This window comes from Poecilia reticulata, linkage group LG21 (genome assembly GCF_000633615.1).
Source record: "Poecilia reticulata strain Guanapo linkage group LG21, Guppy_female_1.0+MT, whole genome shotgun sequence".
NCBI classification, from domain to species: Eukaryota; Metazoa; Chordata; class Actinopteri; order Cyprinodontiformes; family Poeciliidae; genus Poecilia; species Poecilia reticulata.
Genome location: NC_024351.1, coordinates 15,004,798 through 15,022,169, shown reverse-complemented (window position 1 = coordinate 15,022,169; position 17,372 = coordinate 15,004,798). Strand labels below are relative to the sequence as shown.

The window sequence follows — 17,372 nt, the reverse complement described above, 5'->3', positions numbered from 1 at the left end:
ACACACACACACACACACACACACACACACACACACACACACACACATGCTCACAGCGACAGACGCCCCATTAGAATTATTCATTCATAAATCAAAAGGTTGTGACTGGAATTAATCTCAAGACGCGGGTGAGTGTAAGTCACCGGATGCAAATATGACAGCTTTATTAGAAAACTAGATTGCTTAGATTTGTCTGAATTAATGTGACACTTTCTCTGATTAAATACCATTCCTTTCTCTTCACTTACTGTGGACTGGGGCTGAAGGGGGGAAAAGCGAAGAACGCAGAAGAATATGGACATCTCAATCTCAGAATAATTTGCTTATATTGCTTTTGACTGACAACCTAGTGCAACGACGCCACGTTGGCTTTCAATTAGGTTTTCTTTTGTTTATGGAGCATCTGAACCAAACAGCTACATTTGATTCATATCATGTGCAATGACACTAAATCTCCCCCGCAGGGTCACTACAGAGCATCCACCTTTCTGGACGCAGCATCGATTGGAGTATCGATCAGTCTGCTGAAGGATTGGCTGGAAATAAGTACACGCAGCAATTTTGTCAATCAATTAATTGCTTTAACTGAACCGCATTCCAGCAATTCAAAGACAGGTGATACTAACGATTGTTTCGAGGAGCTCCTGATACCCTGAGGTGCTTTCTGTCAGGAAAGCAACGTCGTGCGGATGTTTGGCTTAGAGTGACCTATGACATAACTTTGGAGTTGTTCGGTTTGGTGTTTGCTTGGTAAGATAAATGTGGCAGGTTTGGGTTGGTGACAGTTCAGACAGGCCGATGCTGTGGGTCTCTAGCAGCGTTAGGATTGGATTAAAAACAACCCAAACACATCATCCTTGTGGATCCAGCGGTGATACCGTGAGACACGCTGGGTGGAGTAAGAGGAGGAGGACAGTTCTAAATGCGAGTGTTTCGGAAACTGAGCCAGGAGGGACATTGCCGCAGCCCAGGCAGGATGACTAAAGCATGAAAGGAGGGTTGGGCAGATTCCCTGGAGAGAGAGATGGGAAGAGGGGGCTGGCATAGTGAAGGTGTAGCAGCAAAAGCTGCTGCAGCACTTCCACGAACTGATGGCTGAGTTCATGGGATGCAAGAAGCAGGCAGAGAGAACACGAAGACGATCACTGACACATTTCGTTTTCCACAATGTAGCCGTGAGATGTCGCTCCACGGGACGAATGAGCTGTCTTTAAGTGGAAATCCAGCACTGAAACGATGAACAAAACACATTCGAGTCAAAATATCTCAACCTCGTTTTCATTTAGCTCGTCACGAAGAAGTTAAAAGCGATCAGAACCGCACAAGTTCTAATGCAAAACCGTAAGAAAGAAAATACTACGACGATTCCAAAAATAATATTGTTTTCTCTCTTTTAAATGCTGTTTGAGCTCCAGCTGGTGCTTCGCTCTCATGTGGGATTGGGCTTTGCAGCTTTTCTGTGTTCATCAGTGTGTGTTTGTGTCCATTCCTTCACTGCTGTGCTCACAGCAGGAGCCAAGCTTCTTAAGGGAAGCACACAACATCAAGCGGAGGCAAGATTTGTGTGTAAATGTAAGTCGCAGGGCTTGCGCGAGTCAGGGTTTGAGTGTGTGCTTGTGTTTATGCTTGCGTGTGCGCGTGTGTGTGTGCTGAATGTGCCGGGGTGTATCTAGGGGCGTCATTGTGCCGTGTTTTCCATGTGGGCCTTGGTGCGTGGTAGACATGGGAGTGGGATCCCTTTGATCGTGACAGCTGCATGGAGAAACAGATTACCTTTCACTGCTGCAGTGACAGAAAGCCACACTCTGTTTGACAAACCTCACCAGCAAATTTAATATCCTGCTCGTTTCCTCTGACAAACACTGTCATACAGGGAGCTGGATGAGGAGTCAGATGAAATATCCCTGTAAATAATCTGACAATAGGTGTTCTTCAATAAAAGAAAACTGGGAGGGGGGGACTAAGATTTGATGCACTCTTTTAAAATTAGCATTTTTTTTGCTTAATATCACGAGCCAACTCCATTTTTTTAAAATGAGCAGCATCAGTCATTGACTAAACTCATACCTGTTGCTGATGTACCGTCTGTGACTTTAGGTTAGCGACCTACATGGACCACTACGGCTAGTTTTTCAGTCCTCTGCCTACCCATATGGGCACAGAGCAGCAAATAAATCATCTGAACGGCTAGTTATTAAACTTTATGTTGTTGTAAACACATTTAATATGCCAATAACAACATTTGGTTCACACCCCAAAATACATTTTTAGACAAATAATCCGAATGGGAAAAAAAACAAAAAAAACATGAGTACACATGCTAGGATTAGCCTAACCTAGCTAAGCACAAAAACAGGTATTGTAGGAGCAAAACGTATCCTTTTATAGAAGTTGTTTGGGTCTTGTCAGCTTTAATTTTAAAGAAAGGATGTACAAATTGTGAAGCCACGAATGTTTTAGCTGTTGGATTTTCAAGTGTATGCTTTAATTGTAATGACATATTTTGAATTTAGACACACAGTGGCCCAGTTGGTAGCACTGTTGACCCAACCAGAAGGTGATGTGTTTGAGTCCTAGCCTGGGGTCTTTCTGCATGGAGCTTACATGCCTATTGAAACCTAAATGAAAGAAAAACAAGTTAAATAAGTTCCTTAAAAAGTCACATATCATCTAACTCAAAGGTTTTAGCACATCTGCGTTTGTTTGCTTAAACTAATCCAGGTGGCATAAATAGTCATTCCTGCTGCTCATTTAATGTATTTAGGTTTTTAAACTAAAGCATCTCTTAAAGGAGCTGCACAAAGAATAATAGATCCACTTGCTTAAAAACTAGACTTAATGGGTTGTTTCTCAACCTGAATGAGGCCATAACCAATTCCAATAATGAGGGATTCAGTAACCTAATCAGGAATTTGCACAGGTTTTCCACTGAAACGGAGCTGATGTGTGTGGGTTGAAAATCAGATCAAATGATGACTTTTCTGCTTTATGTTCGATTTAAGCGTAAAGCCTTTATTCTGTCTCTGATGTGATGTAGCTTTTCCAAACAAAGGTTCCACAGTTCAACACCCACATCAAAAGAAACTATACTCTCGTCCTGAACTCTCACCATTCTCAGTCCTGTCTTCGTCTTTTTTCTTTTTCTTTTTTTCCCCCCCTTTCCTTAACATCGCCAGGATCAAACAGATTTGCAGAACAAAGTGGCGGATAGTTTCCCTTCCTCCAAATAAGGTCGGAGAGGCAGCCTCACATTGTGTTTATTTGATCTGTCAAATTACCAATCACAGCAGCCTAAACCTTACAGGAGTGGGCTTTTGAAAAGGGAAGAGGACAAATTGAGCTCTTCAGAGTGAATTTGGCAGTGGAGGGTGGGAGCAGTGAGAGCAGAAAAATAAATAAATTCTGCCAAAAGAAGTGTTCAGATATTGCTTCCTTTATTGATGTCTGCATTGTTCGGAAAAGACAGTAATTTAATTGAAGTTAACTACAGGTTTTATACCAACAATTAGCACAGCTCTAATTATTAAATAAAAGCCCTTCTGATCCCATTTAGCTGAAATAACTTCTTGTAACTCTCTACCAATTTTCTGACATCATTCCGAGGAAAGTTTGTCTCAGTCCTTTCTTTGAGCCGTGAGAAGCTTTTGGAGGTCTGTTCAAATCTGGGCACGGCTCTTTCCGTTTCCGGTTTGTAACGGCATTTTAAAGCTTTTTGAAGACTTCTTTCTGCTTGCAACAGTCTGCTTTCAGAGTGAACTTGCACAGACAGACCTTGGCCTGGTAAGGACTGTTTTGAAAGTCCTCCGCTCTTTTATTATTCTCCATGCAGGAAAAAAAAATGCTGATTTCAAACTCTTTCGAGATCTTCTAAAATCCCTCACAAACCTCCTTGATGTGAAACTCTGTGTGTCGTTTTAAATATGGAGAGGTTTCCTTGTTTACTTCTCACCTAAACTTGTATCTTTAAAATAATTTTGTTCTCTCCTTTGGTTTTTGTTATTTATAATATTCAAATATTAACAGATGAGCAGAGAAAAAGAGAATGAATCCAGTATGAGAGAAGAGAGCCTCTCTGTCTGGTGTCTGTCAGAGGCAGACTGATGCAGGGACATTATCCCAGGTGGAAACAGGATAAGCTGACCAGAAATACAGAGCAGGCAGTAGCAGGGGCAGCTGGAGCAAGGGCGGTAGAGGACGAGTAGGGTATGACGAGAATCACAAGAACAACCTCAAGCAAAAACCTTGAACCAGCTAAAAAAAATGAGGAAGAAACAAACACAAAAAATAATCGTTAAAGAGATAAAAACATAATATGTGTACTCCTAAACCTGCAGATATATTGACAATTTAGAATTGACATTTTGAGTGCACACAACAAATTTCCCAAATTGCAATCATGGCAAATGGTTGTCTACAGTTCGCCGCTTTCGCGATGTGATAATTTGCACTTGAACTTTTGCATTTGAGCCCGTCTTTAGCAGTGAACGTGAAGCTCAATGTCGCGCGATATTTTTAATAAAGCTCTGGTAAAACAGTTACTCCAAGACCTGTTGGGTGAGAGCTGTGATTAGAAGTGAAAACTGAGAACTTCTGGCGATAAATGCTGCCAACCGGGGAATAATGAGTCATTATCACTTCATTTCTCATCAAGGTTTTTTCTTCCAAAACGTGTGAAAATAAGTTGCCTCTGAAACCCAACGAAGGTACAGGAAGTTCAGGGTCATGCCTCATACCTGGCACAGATGGGTGTGTGTCACATCCGCCATGTCCTAAGTGTGTGTGTGTATGTGTGTGTGTGGTTTCGTCCTGGTGTGGCTCAGTTTTGTATAATGCACCCAGCCCCAGGGCTGATGTTGCCAGGTTGTGTAAATAAATTAAAGCAACAAATTACGTTTAAAAGCTTCTCCCTCAGGCCAGGAAAAACTAAGATCCATTATTCATAGCTTTTACTGCCGGGAATCCAAACCAGGTGTGTGTGTGTGCGTGTGCGTGTGTGTGTGTGTGTGTGTCGGTGTGTGTCAGTACTTTTTTGTCAATTATTTAGAGATTAACCGCCTTTACCTCATCACATTATCTCGCTGATGAGATTAACTGTCATCTACATTTTGATGGCAGCGATGAAACTACAACAGGGGCTGTTGGACCTCTTTTTCCATCTTGACACTTGTAATGTTGGCGTTTCCATGGGCATCAGTTTCAGGTAAACAGACTCCTATATGTATACATATATGTATATTAGTGTGGTTTGAAGTGCCACGTTTGATTTGAACTAATGAAAAACGTGAGATTTTGTTCAAAATTACACATTAGGATTTCTTTAAAAGTTCAATGGTTTGACTTTTCTACTTTTCGTAACTAACTTAACTCTTACTTCCGTTGCAGGTCTTAATAATTTCAGGCTATGGCATTAAACCATGGGTGGAATGAAGCAATAAACAACATTAATACATAAAAAAAAAATCAAGAGTTGGATGCCTACATTTCAATTCTATGTGGGGTTTTTCTTCTGGCCTATACTTTGCGGGGCGGGAATGTATATACGACCCCTTCACAAATATTGTCCGTCAGCATAAACAAGCTTCTGTCATGATTCTAGCTGGATATATGACCTGTCTTCTTGGTGGAGCTCCTTTAAAGCGGTTGTTTTATTGGCACAGACCCAGCTCTTAAGCATGGTTCATAAATTTTCAAGTGTTGTAGTTGAGGCTTTGGGGAGGCCGTCCCAGTAGTTTAACATTAGCCTCCTTTATCCATTCTAAAACCAATTTTTATATGCGATTGGGGTCATTGTGCGATTGAAACACTATTGAATAAATTTCCAGCCTCGACTAAAAAGAAGATTGATTAGAAGTGCAATAAAACACAAAGTTTTACATATTTAACCTAAATACTTGATAGAAAAAAAAAAATAATCACAATGAAAAGAGAAAAATTAACCTAAGATTACAGTGCAAACTGTTGATCATGGTAGTAGAGGCATCATAATGATGGTACCTTTGCATTAATATCTCAAAGATTCTTTGACTCACCTCGGATCCACTGCTAGCAGGTTGAAACATGAGCCCAGTTTGGTGTAAAACAGAACAATGAATCCAATCATTCATCAAAACTGGCTGTGGGAAGCTCAGTGCTGCCAACATTAAGCTGCATCCTGGCCTCAACCAGGCCAGGAAACAATCAATTTAAATGATCTCTTTCCATTTCTGGTAAGAAGAGTGATAAAATATCCTATCAGAAGTTTGTTGATGGCTGCACAAACAACAAAGTTTCTCTGCAATCTGCTAAAGGACATTTATGCAAATGTCAGCGTTAATAATTAATTTAAAATTTATTTTAAAAAAAAGTCACAATGGATTAAAACTTGCACACTCAGTTTCTGAAAACATTTTAAGACGACCTTCATAACAAGGGCAAGACACGTTGCTACTTTATAATTGGGAGGAAAAAAAGGTTTACAACTCCTAAAATACAAAAACAAAATAAAAAAGATGGAATGGGCAAAAGTGACTAATTAGAAAAGAAATAAAACTCTACACATGACAAGTGACAGAAAAATAAATTAGGGTGAAACCATTAGGCACAGTGTACCACAAAGACGTAATAAAATATAAAACAGGAATAAAGTGGCATTTTTAACCTTCAGTGCTTTTTGACTTCATATTTTTGTATTTACAGAGCGCTCCGTGCCATTTTCCTAGCATTTTTATGTTTCTGAGTCTGCAGGGATCCGCTGTGAAGGACTGGCTCCTTTCCATGCAGGCTTCCTCCTGTTACTGTTTCTTTCTTCTGTTTTTTTTCTGTTGCCTCATAATTTGACTAAAGTTGACATGGGAACAGTTTAGCCATAGGTCACATTCTCCTCAAACCACCTGCTGCGAGGATAAATGGAAAGTCTGGAGAGTGAAAGGGAAGAAGGGTGAGGGAGGAAAATATAGGTTACTGTTTGTTAATGCCACGATGGCTAACAGCGTGCTTCTGTATTTCTACAACAAAAAGCCCTGAAGGGCCGTAAATTATGTCCAAGTGTTTAAGTAGCAACACAAAAACTTTGCAACTGCAGTTTCAAGAGAATATATTTTTGTTGACAAGTTAAGACTTAGGAATTTGGTTTTTAGCTACATAAACGTGACTTGAATATAATTAAGAAGCTCTTGTACTGTTCAAAACACTTATTTATTCTGTGTATATTTGCAAATGGAGATGGCGTGGACTAAAAGTAAAAAAAAAAAAAAAGAAACTGTCAAAACTTAGCAAAAGCCTTTTTGAATAAATTACAAACCAGTTTGCCACGAACCTTACTGTAAAAAGAACACTCTTATATATCTTCATTTTTTTTTAGCAAGAATGCTGAACCAAAACTACTACTAACATCGTGCTAGTCTCTTCCAGAAAAGAAATCGAAGACAACATTTTAAAGTAATATTCTTTTAATGATCAGATGACAGCTAAGGATAGACAGAGAATACAATTTATGATGCAATGATGTGTATGATTCTCCTCCGCCTCCTTCCAGTTCCTCCCCTTTTCTGGACGCTTATCGTTGCTCAGTCCCACCTCCTCTCCCTCAGAGTTCTTCTGAACCGAAAGCTGCAAAACAGTGAGAGAAAAACCATAAATAATGCATGTAATGAAATCCGTCCAGCGGTTTTAATTTTCACAAATATTGTTCTTTAAATGCAAATAAATAAAAGAATAAATAAACAAATACAACTAGGAATAGCTCAAAAGCTGAATGCATAAATTGACTATTACTCATGTTCTTTTTTTCTGTTTTGCTCGTTGGCCTTGAACATATCCACCTTTAAATAAAATTTTTCTTCTGCCTGTTATAATTAACCAGTAATTCTGCTACATGCAAGCAGTTAATTACTATAATTTTTTTTTGAAGAATTAAACCTGATAGTTTAATGTTAATCTTGAATCAGAATGTTTACAGAGTATTTTCTCTGTGTCATAATGAGCTATAACCTTTAAATTTATCTTCATTCCAACTCCAGACATGTAATTATGAGGGTGAAAATGTATGAGCTTAATAAATTATCAGATGGGATGATAAAAAACAGACTATTAATTATTAGTAAATCTTATTGTTATTATAATTTTTTTTTTGGTGGTGAATTAGTGTGAGGGATGTTTTCTTACGTGTGAAGGTTTCATTAAGCTGATGAATACCTTCCTCTTCCTCATCAGGAGCTACCAAACTCGCTGCAAAGGACCATATCATCTCCAGCCAATCGTCGCTCTCCTGAGGCGTGATGTCACCGTGAACTCCAGCAGGGCTTGGCTTTAGTGAACGAAGCGCAGCTGAAATAAAATACAATTTAAGAGAAAGGGGTTGGATAATTTTGAATGACTGAAGGTGAACTTTGACCTTTAGCTAATTGTACAATGAGGGTACTTTTTTCTGAAGTGGATTTTTTTTAAAAGCCTTTGTGTGAACTTTATGTGTGATTCACATCGACTGGTGCTCATCAGCAACACAAAGTGAGTTTTCTAACAGGCAGCCTTTGCACAGTATGTTAACAATTCTTTTTTTTTTTTTTTACATCTGCTCATTTTTCCATCACCTCTATTCCTCATTACATTCAGGGACCTTTAAGACTTTTCAAACATCACTAGTTTGCAGCCAACTTTATGTCCAACTTCCTATCACAGTGCTACCAGTACCAATATCCTGTCCTGCGTTTGGATATTTTGTCACTCTTGGAAAAAATTCCCAGTTAAATGTGGGAGGATTTTGCATCTGTACCATCAGTTTTGGCTTTGCAGTGAAGAAGGAAGCACATTTGAGAGGGAAATTCTTCCCTATAGCGAGGCATAAATATAATGGGCCTCCTCTTTGACAGTAAAACACACTTTTTGCATTTGAGCTGCAGTTAGAAAATTTCACAACTTCCTTCAATCTCTAAGCAACCACCCAATTTGGAGTTGTGTGCACTTTGTGCTGCATACTGATTGTGCGTTTCAGGTGCTTTGTGAGGCACTCTTTGGTTTCATCCAGTGCAGTGGTAGAGCAGGATGGAATATAAATCCCTTGAAGCGCTACAAACCACCGTGCGTGTTGTGAAGTTGTAATCTTCTTGTCATGAGAACAGTCTACTTCTCCTCCTTAAAGTCCTTCTCTCCTTACTACGTTCTTGACGTATCCCAGCAGAGAACATCCATGTTTAATGTCACAGTGAAGGAAGGAATACTTAAGCATCCTCACAACTTAGTTCACGTTAAATTAAAAGAATTTATTTGGATTTTTAAAAATATAATGATATATTCTGTAGACTCAACAATTTTTATGCCACAATGTGACTGGGATCTTGATCATTTTTTAAATTTTTTTTCACAGTCAGATGTGTGAGATTTACTTGTAATCTGTAATGTTACATAAGTCGCGTGCGGCACTAACAAATGAAGCGTGTTTCACCTCACCTCGAGCCCTCAAGCCTCTCTTTGCGATGGCAGGAGGAGGAGGGAGCCCTGAGCGGGAGACACGAGTTAAAGACAATCAAAACAGCGGCCTGGTGTGGAGAGAGAAAGCAAGAAACAAGTAGGCAGAAAAAAGAGAGAAAATGTACAGAAACATACAATATGGCCACAGCATGTTTTATCAAAATGAAAAATGAAAGTTCTTTTTTTTTTTTTCCCGAAAGTTGGAAAACAAGAAAAAGTCACACAAATCTTTTCAAACACACAATTGCTGATTGCATGCAGAATAATACCACGGCAAGAAAAAGCAACAACACACATGCCAAAAATAACGTTAAGCGTTTTACCTGGTCTTCTGTCTCTGACATTGTCTGTACAGATATAAGGCAATCTCTCACTGACATTTTCCATTACAGTTCAACAAGCAACCAAAAAAGAAAATCTAACCACAAAATGATTGGTACACATGATGAATGATGACACAGTCTTGTCTCATTTTAGTCTTCTGACATACTATGCTGCTTTGAACAAATATTTTATTGAAAAAACTGTCAATCAGAAAAACAAGCGGTCTGTATAAAGGATAAAGGAAACCTATTAAACATTGGTGTAATCTGTCTTTTATTCTGAGCATGCAAGATTCTCTACTACTGTCAGAATCAGAAAACAAGATTAGAAAATGTGTTCAATAATTAGTATTTCACCAGTTTCAATCAAGAATTAGCATTTATAGGCAAATTGAACGTGCACAGCAAGAGATAAGCAAATGTCATGGGGAAAATGCTTCAAAAAACATAATTCAAGTTACATTTATGGTGTTGACTAAAGGTTTTAAATGTTTAAATGTGTCACTCCAAATGATTTTAGAGGTTTTTTTTTTGATGTATCCAGTTGACAGTAATTATATGATTTTCAGTTTTATTGGTTTAGGCTGGTCAGGAAATTGTTTTGTTTTTTTTCGAATCAGCAAGCACGATAGGCACCACCAAGTGGACACAAAGCAATCTAAGAAGCCACCTGAACAGAAACATGTTCATTAAGACTCTGAGAGAGCGAGAGAAAGCAAGACTTCAATCGGGGGGAAAAAAGCAGTGTATATGTCCAAATCCATGAGCCACCTGGACCTTAGAAATACACAGTTTTCACTACAGCAAAAGAAAAAGGACAAATATTGATGCATTTTTACAGGGAGACCATAATGTTCTCCCTCAGAGATAAATCAAACAGAAAATTTCTTCTCAATTTCTTTTTTCAGACAAACTTTGGATGGCATCAAACAAGGTAATATATATATTTATATTGTACTTATATTTTCTTAAAGAGTAATTTGAATCAGCTCTCATCAGTTGGTCAAAGTTTTTGAAAGGCCTTCTGTACTGCACTTGGTGCATTTTGTAATATTTCCAAATGCAACTGTGAGAACATGAATTGTTACCTGCGTTAATTTAAGAGGCTGCATAGCGTGTGGCTGTCAGCACAATTTCTCCAGAGCAACAGGTGTTCCTCGTTTAAATCTTCCCATGCAGAGTACTCTTCTCCTCATAACACCAGAATTTGATTGGCACAATTTAATGTTTTCCTGTGTGTAACCAGTAGAAATGTTACGCCTAATGTATTTTCTAGGCTTGCTCCCTGGTAATGATAATATTAATAAAAAACAAAATCCAATTTGTGGTATGTGGAAGGTAAATCCTTTCAATAATTACAGTCAAAAGCATTATTTTTATGTGTGAAAATAAATTGTTGCATTATTTAAGGATGAAATGTTTTCTGCAGAAAATTACAGTTGTCATTAGTAACCATGGCTGGGTCCTAAAATGCTATAATCCGTAAGTTAAAGGCACGAATATTTTCCCACTTGGTGCTGATATGTAAAAATAACCGTTTTTAAGCCGCTGACAGCTTAAAAAGCTGTAATCATGTAGCATTTCTGCAGTGCAGTTCTTTTCCATCTTTCTCTCAGGGACTGGTGAATTGGCAGATTCATCACTTGTGTCTGCGTGTTGTGATAAGTGTCGCCTCCAAAGTGCTAAATGCATTGTTTTAATTATCTCCGTGGATCTCTTTAATTTTCCCTGTGGCAGATGGAAGTTGCTTTCTGCCTGTTTCTCTCTCGGTGTGGGGGAGCTGCAAAGGCTAATGGAGCCTCATAAACAACTGATTAATGCTCTAACATTTCTTTGATTGGCACTCAACCCACAGGCAGAAAGTCCTAAAGTGGACAGACTTTCCGTTTGATAATTACCTTTTCTATGATATCATTTGGTCTCCGTTGCTTCCTTAAAGCGTGGGCACTTTCCTCTATTATCTTTTGAAATCTATTTCATTTCGCTTTGAAGTCGATTTCCTCTGCGTTTTTTTCTCTCTCTTTTATTCTTCCTGCTCTGCGAAACCTCTTTCAGATTTTTGAAGTTTGCCAAGAATCTTGAGATCAGTGAAGTATCAACAAAAGAAAAGAAAAATTCTACATTTTGCTCCGGCAGCTAAAAACTGTAAGCAAACCAGAAGACAATGGAAATAAATGAAAACAACTGGTTCAAAAAAGGCATACGATATTAATTACATGACATAATTCAGTCTGTCCGTTTCCTCTAAATTACTTTCTTTTTGACGTAGTTTGTCAGTTTGTGTTTTTATCTTCTCCATCTGCTGCTTTTATACTCAAATACATTTTATTAATCTCTTTATTATTTATTTATCTTATTTTTTTGCATTAATCGGGACCAGCTATTGACACCTTTACCCACGCCTGAAGGTTTCAGATAAGGATTAAGGTTCGGTATAAGCAGATTTATGTTCATGCCTGATTTTGCATGAGGCTCCAACAATTTTTCTGCAATTCATTCATTCATCTTAGCTTTTGTATGAAGACGTCTCTCTATGTTGTCATATGTGCCCAATGATGTTTTTACTGCCATGTTTTTTGTGTTTTTATTTTGCAAACAGGGGGCTGCACAGTGGCGCAGTTGGTAGAGCTGTTGCCTTGCAGCAAGAAGGTTCTGGGTTCGATTCCCGGCCCCAGTCTTTCTGCATGGAGTTTGCATGTTCTTCCTGTGTGTGCATGTGTTTTCTCCGGGTACTCCGGTTTCCTCCCATAGTCCAAAAAACATGACTGTCAGGTTAACTGGCTTATCCAAATTCCCCCTAGGTGTGAGTGTGTGTGCATGGTTGTTTGTCCTGTGTGTCTCTGTGTTGCCCTGCTGGCAACCTGTCCAGGGTGACCCCGCCTCTCGCCCGGAACATTAGCTGGAGAGGCACCAGCAACCCTCCCGACCCCACCAAGGGACAAGGATGTAAAGAAAATGGGTGGATGGATTTTGCAAACAGAGGCCAGGTTATTGTAAAAGTATCACAGCACTTGCAAATATTTGCCTCAAAAATAAAGGACAGGAAACAACACTGCTTATTTGACCTAAAATGTTAATGAGCAAGGCACTGTGACAAATGATAACTTGATTATACAATTAATATTTTTTTAAAAAGTGCTCTATAAATAAACTTCACTTACTTATGCTATTATAAAAAACATATTCAATATACTTTATGGAACTGTAGTGTATCTATTTTTTTCCCATCTGCTTCAGAAAATTGATCAGTCAGCATCTTTAATCAATAACATAAGCAAATCAGGGACATGGCCGGCACTGTCTATAGTTGACTTTACTAGACCTTTGTGTTATTATTATTTTATTACTTTTAAAGCTAGTCTTCTAACTTTAGAGTTTATAGAAAAACAGAGAAACTCCTCCTCCTCTCAAGGATGTAATCCAGGGTAAATAAATACTTCACACTGAGCTTGGAAAACGTTTAAGTTGAAACATGTTCGTAAGATGTAGTATCCAACTATTCAAATGAATTTTAGGTCCTTTTTTTACAAATATTTTGCTGATTTCCTCTACATTTCTGCAATGCACGATTTTCAGAGGGTTTGTGGTTGACAAACCCTCTGAAAGGAGGAAGTTAAGGCAAAGTAACATAAAACATCTCACAGTGTAAAAAAAAAAAAGTCTCCAACTTACCGTGAATCAGAGCTGTTTTTTTTTTTTTTTACAGTGCAGAAGGAGATCACTGCATCCGACTTTTAAACTTTTGCATCCATGCACGCATGCGGCACTCTGCGGGCAGTTAGTGCAGTCAAAACTGTGGCTTAGTTGTTGGTTTACCAGGTGATAAACACACGGGGTCGTCACAGTATGACGTGTAGTCTTGGTGTGATGGGATGGCATGAGGATGAGGAGGGAGTGATTGGGTGGAGGGTCGAAGAAAGAGGAAAGTGAAGACAAGAGTTAAAGATGGGTTTGTTGAATGTGCGGGACAGGAGCATCCTTCCACTGAAGGATTGTCCAGGTACATGAACAGGTGCAGTGGTGGGACGGAGAAATCTATGCAGCAGAAGATTCGCCGCATCCTTACTAGAATCGAGGGGATTCTAGTAAGGATGCTCTTTAAATACTATATGCAGCAATTTTTTTTTCTTTTTGGGGCGGAGGGAAGAAAAAAAACATAGATTGTTGTTGCCATAGGAACATAGATCAGCTAGATAACTTCGCAAAGCTTATTAATATTTTGCAAATACTTGGGAGATAGACTGCAGGGAACATCGTGGAGATAAAAACACAGACAGAACACTTTGTATCATTAATGTGTTTTTTTATTTTTTTTTACAAATGAAAAGGGAAAACTAAAGTGCGCCGTGATTACTGATAAAACGTAGTATGGCCATATGGTGGTAAAGTGCAATAAAGGAGTGCGGCCGTGTATTTTTCAAAACGTTAATGTTATCGTGTTTCTAATTAAAACAGCCTCATTGTGTATCATCTTCTGATGTTTAGCACCCCTGAGGCATTATAAATATAGCCAGAAGGATCCACTGACTGTGTAAAAATAGCCACACTGTGGGTTTTCACATAAATTCATATGCACAATTTTTTGGTGAAAAATTGTCTGGACTGAATAAGAAATTTCTCATCATGAATAGCAAACTACAGTTAAGTGACATAAAGCAAAAAAAAAAAAAAAAATTACTGACCTATCTACATATAAGTGCCTTTGAGCGTGATCTTATATCTGGTGCTTAAAGTGTCTTTTTAACAATTTAAAGTCCTTTATAAACTTATTAACCTCTTCAACTTGTTCACATTATGGAAGCTCACAATCACAGACACCATTATATGGATTTTATGTCATGGCCAAACACAAAACTTGCACACAATTATGAAATGGAAGGCAAATTCAGAGCCCTGTAGTGAATTATTTCTAGATCGGATTCATGCTGCACCTATACAGCCAAAACATTTTGAGGTTATTTCTCTGCGAGCTTTGCACATCTAGAGACCGAGGAGTTTTGCCCATTTTTAATTTGTTAAATAGTTCAAACCTATTCATTTCATTAGAGAGCGTCTGAAAAGATTCTTTTTCAAATATTGCTGCAGAAATCTGAGACATCTTCACTAAAACTCTGACCTGCCATTTTTCTCCAATGTAAAAATATATATATATTATTTTCCTTCCCGTCACAACTACGGACTGCTTTGTCTTGGTCAATCACATAAAAATCCAACAAAATGTGCAATAATGGAAAAGGGCGGTTTATTTATTTGATTTTTTACTCGTCAGTGGAGCCTCATCATGGAGCCAATGGGCGGACGATCTCATAAGAAAAGCGGACGTAAAAAGAAGAGATGCTAATTGTTACATTCGCTTCAATCTTTCACCAACATAGCTGCAAGCTCGATGAAATTCATTTACCCATTATCTCCTGGCAATCAAGTAATTAAAGCGTGATCACAGAAAACCAAATGTGATCACTCAGTACAATTAAGTTGTAAAATGAAGACAAGATTAAAAAAAAAAAACACTCCTAGTTTCTGCACCAGAAAATTGTGTCGACTGTGTTATTAAACAAATCGCATTACTTTAAGCTCTTTGCCCTAATCGTAAAGTGTGGTTATGGTTTTAAAACACGTCTTAGCAGCGGGTGGTACCCTTTGAATCACTTCTACAAGTGTGTGTGGATGTAGTACAAAGAGCTACTGCGCTGCTGTGTTAATTGCAAAAAATTAAAGCTAACGTGGAGCTGAAGGTGTGAGTGAGAGGGGGGGAAAAAACCCAGGGAGAAAAGGGTCATTTTCAAAGTATCTCCTTGAAATGAGGGGGGAGGGGGGGGACACCTTTCATTCTGCTGCTTTAACCAGCTACAGGTGAAGCAGTACGGACGTTACAGTTGAGTTTAATAAAAATAGGAGGGTGAAAATGACGACGGTCGCGACAGCACGTCCACTTTTGAAGTCGTCTTCAAAAATGTCTCACGGGTTTATCGGTGAAGAATGAATGTATGACTGCAATGCAAAAAAGATAATAAAAAAAAAATACATCGAGGGTGAGAAGATGAAAGTTGTCATTAGGCCCAAAAAAGAGAAAAATCTTAAAACCACATTATAATCCCATTTAGATGGCATTATAACAATTATTAAAAAAGAATAAGAACATAAAGCTTCTCGTATGAGATTCCTGGGTGTTTGAAAATAGGAAATTGTTACCTGCTAGGGTCTTATAGTCAAGCAGATCGAACAGCACGATGGCCACACCGGACCATGTGAGGACCAGGGCCACAACCAGCAGCCAGGCCATGGGCGAACTGAAGGTTAAAACGACGTCGTCCAAAAACGTCCTCTGATTGGACCGGGACGGCGGGCCAGCCTCTCCACCGCTGGTCTGACCGCTCATCGTTGAAGGAAGTTGGAGACAAACTGAGGACAAAACCCCCCCCAAAAAAGTCATTTTACACAAAGTCATAATGTTTATATACAGCTGAAACCAGATATTAAGGCGATGATGTCAGCAACACCTGAGTTAAATTAGGAATCAAAGGTCCTTTAGTTTGATGATCACCCAAAACGATCAGAAAAAAAAACATATTTTGGTATTGCTGAATCATAAGCAGACTGTATCATGTAGCGCTGGAGTCGTCCCACACAATAAATTCACGTCGGCGAAGCCAAAACTGTGCAACTTCAGTCTGTGCAAACTGAAATATATGATTAACAAGCCAACGTGCAGGAGGTGTTTATTCACGCAGATGATGGTGACTCATTACAATATGTTCGGTTTATCCACGCAAGTGCGCGCGATATGAGGAGGCACAATGAATCAGAGTGAGGAAAAAATAATGAGAGAGGAGACAGATTACATCAACAGAGCGAGATGAATTACTTCTCCAAAGAAACTTCTCATCATCCTGCGGCAGAGGGGACGGGCTCTGATAACACGATTTACGTGCAGCAAGTGTCGAGCTGCTTCACTTCATTTGTTTTTCTGTTTCCTTGTTTGACTCCCATAGTGTACATCCGTCGTTACAAAGAGATAATTACTTTTTTGTCACACGCGCGAGGGCTTCTGTCTGGAGGTCCAGCTGAAGTGTCCATTATATCCGTCTCATTTTGGAGAATCAGGAGACGATTCTGTGCAAGCGGAGAAAACGTTCCTGAAGATAGACATACATTAACGGAAAGTTCAAGCCAATTTATGCCTGCAGTCTGAGTCTGACTGGGCAAATGAGTCAAATTAGCATATTCTGTAGCTTCCACCTTTGATTGCAAAGAAAAGATTAGCTTAGCTGCTCTTACTACGATGAGTTCACGCACAAGAAAGATGATAAAAACACTGTTCTGGTGACATCTAGCAGAAAATTCTCTATGTAATACATAATTATTGAGAGATAATAGCCAGTGATGCATTTCCTAAATTTCCCCCTCAATAAGGGTTTTCTCTTCTCTATTCTTTTTCAAGAGCCGCTCAATAATAAGCACATTACACAAGAAAAATAAATGAAAAAAATAATAATAATAATAAAAAAAAATTAAAAAAAAATTGAAATATTTTTTTCTTTTCTGCTGACCAAAGTTAACATATACTATATATATATACATCTCAGTAAAATGTCAGTAAATATA

The 17,372-nt window shown here is 38.6% G+C and overlaps 1 protein-coding gene across 7 annotated transcripts in view; it reads right to left on the bottom strand.

Annotated features, from left to right (window-relative positions):
• Positions 1-7,409: 7,409 nt before the first annotated feature.
• LOC103457732 (triadin) overlaps positions 7,410-17,372 on the bottom strand; it is a 16,140-nt gene continuing 6,177 nt past the window's right edge. Inside the window, exons 2-7 of one of the 7 annotated variants that reach the window (XM_008398099.2) lie at positions 15,960-16,183; positions 13,584-13,625; positions 9,768-9,791; positions 9,424-9,471; positions 8,173-8,304; positions 7,410-7,587 (exon numbers count right to left, since the gene is read on the bottom strand). In XM_008398099.2, coding sequence (XP_008396321.1) covers positions 7,565-7,587; positions 8,173-8,304; positions 9,424-9,471; positions 9,768-9,791; positions 13,584-13,625; positions 15,960-16,183 — 493 coding nt within the window. In that variant the 3' untranslated portion in view covers positions 7,410-7,564. Of the gene's footprint in view, positions 7,588-8,142; positions 8,305-9,423; positions 9,472-9,767; positions 9,792-13,583; positions 13,626-15,959; positions 16,184-17,372 lie in introns of all 7 variants that reach the window. The other 6 variants (XM_008398097.2, XM_017302055.1, XM_008398100.2 and 3 more) reach the window with 6 other exon arrangements.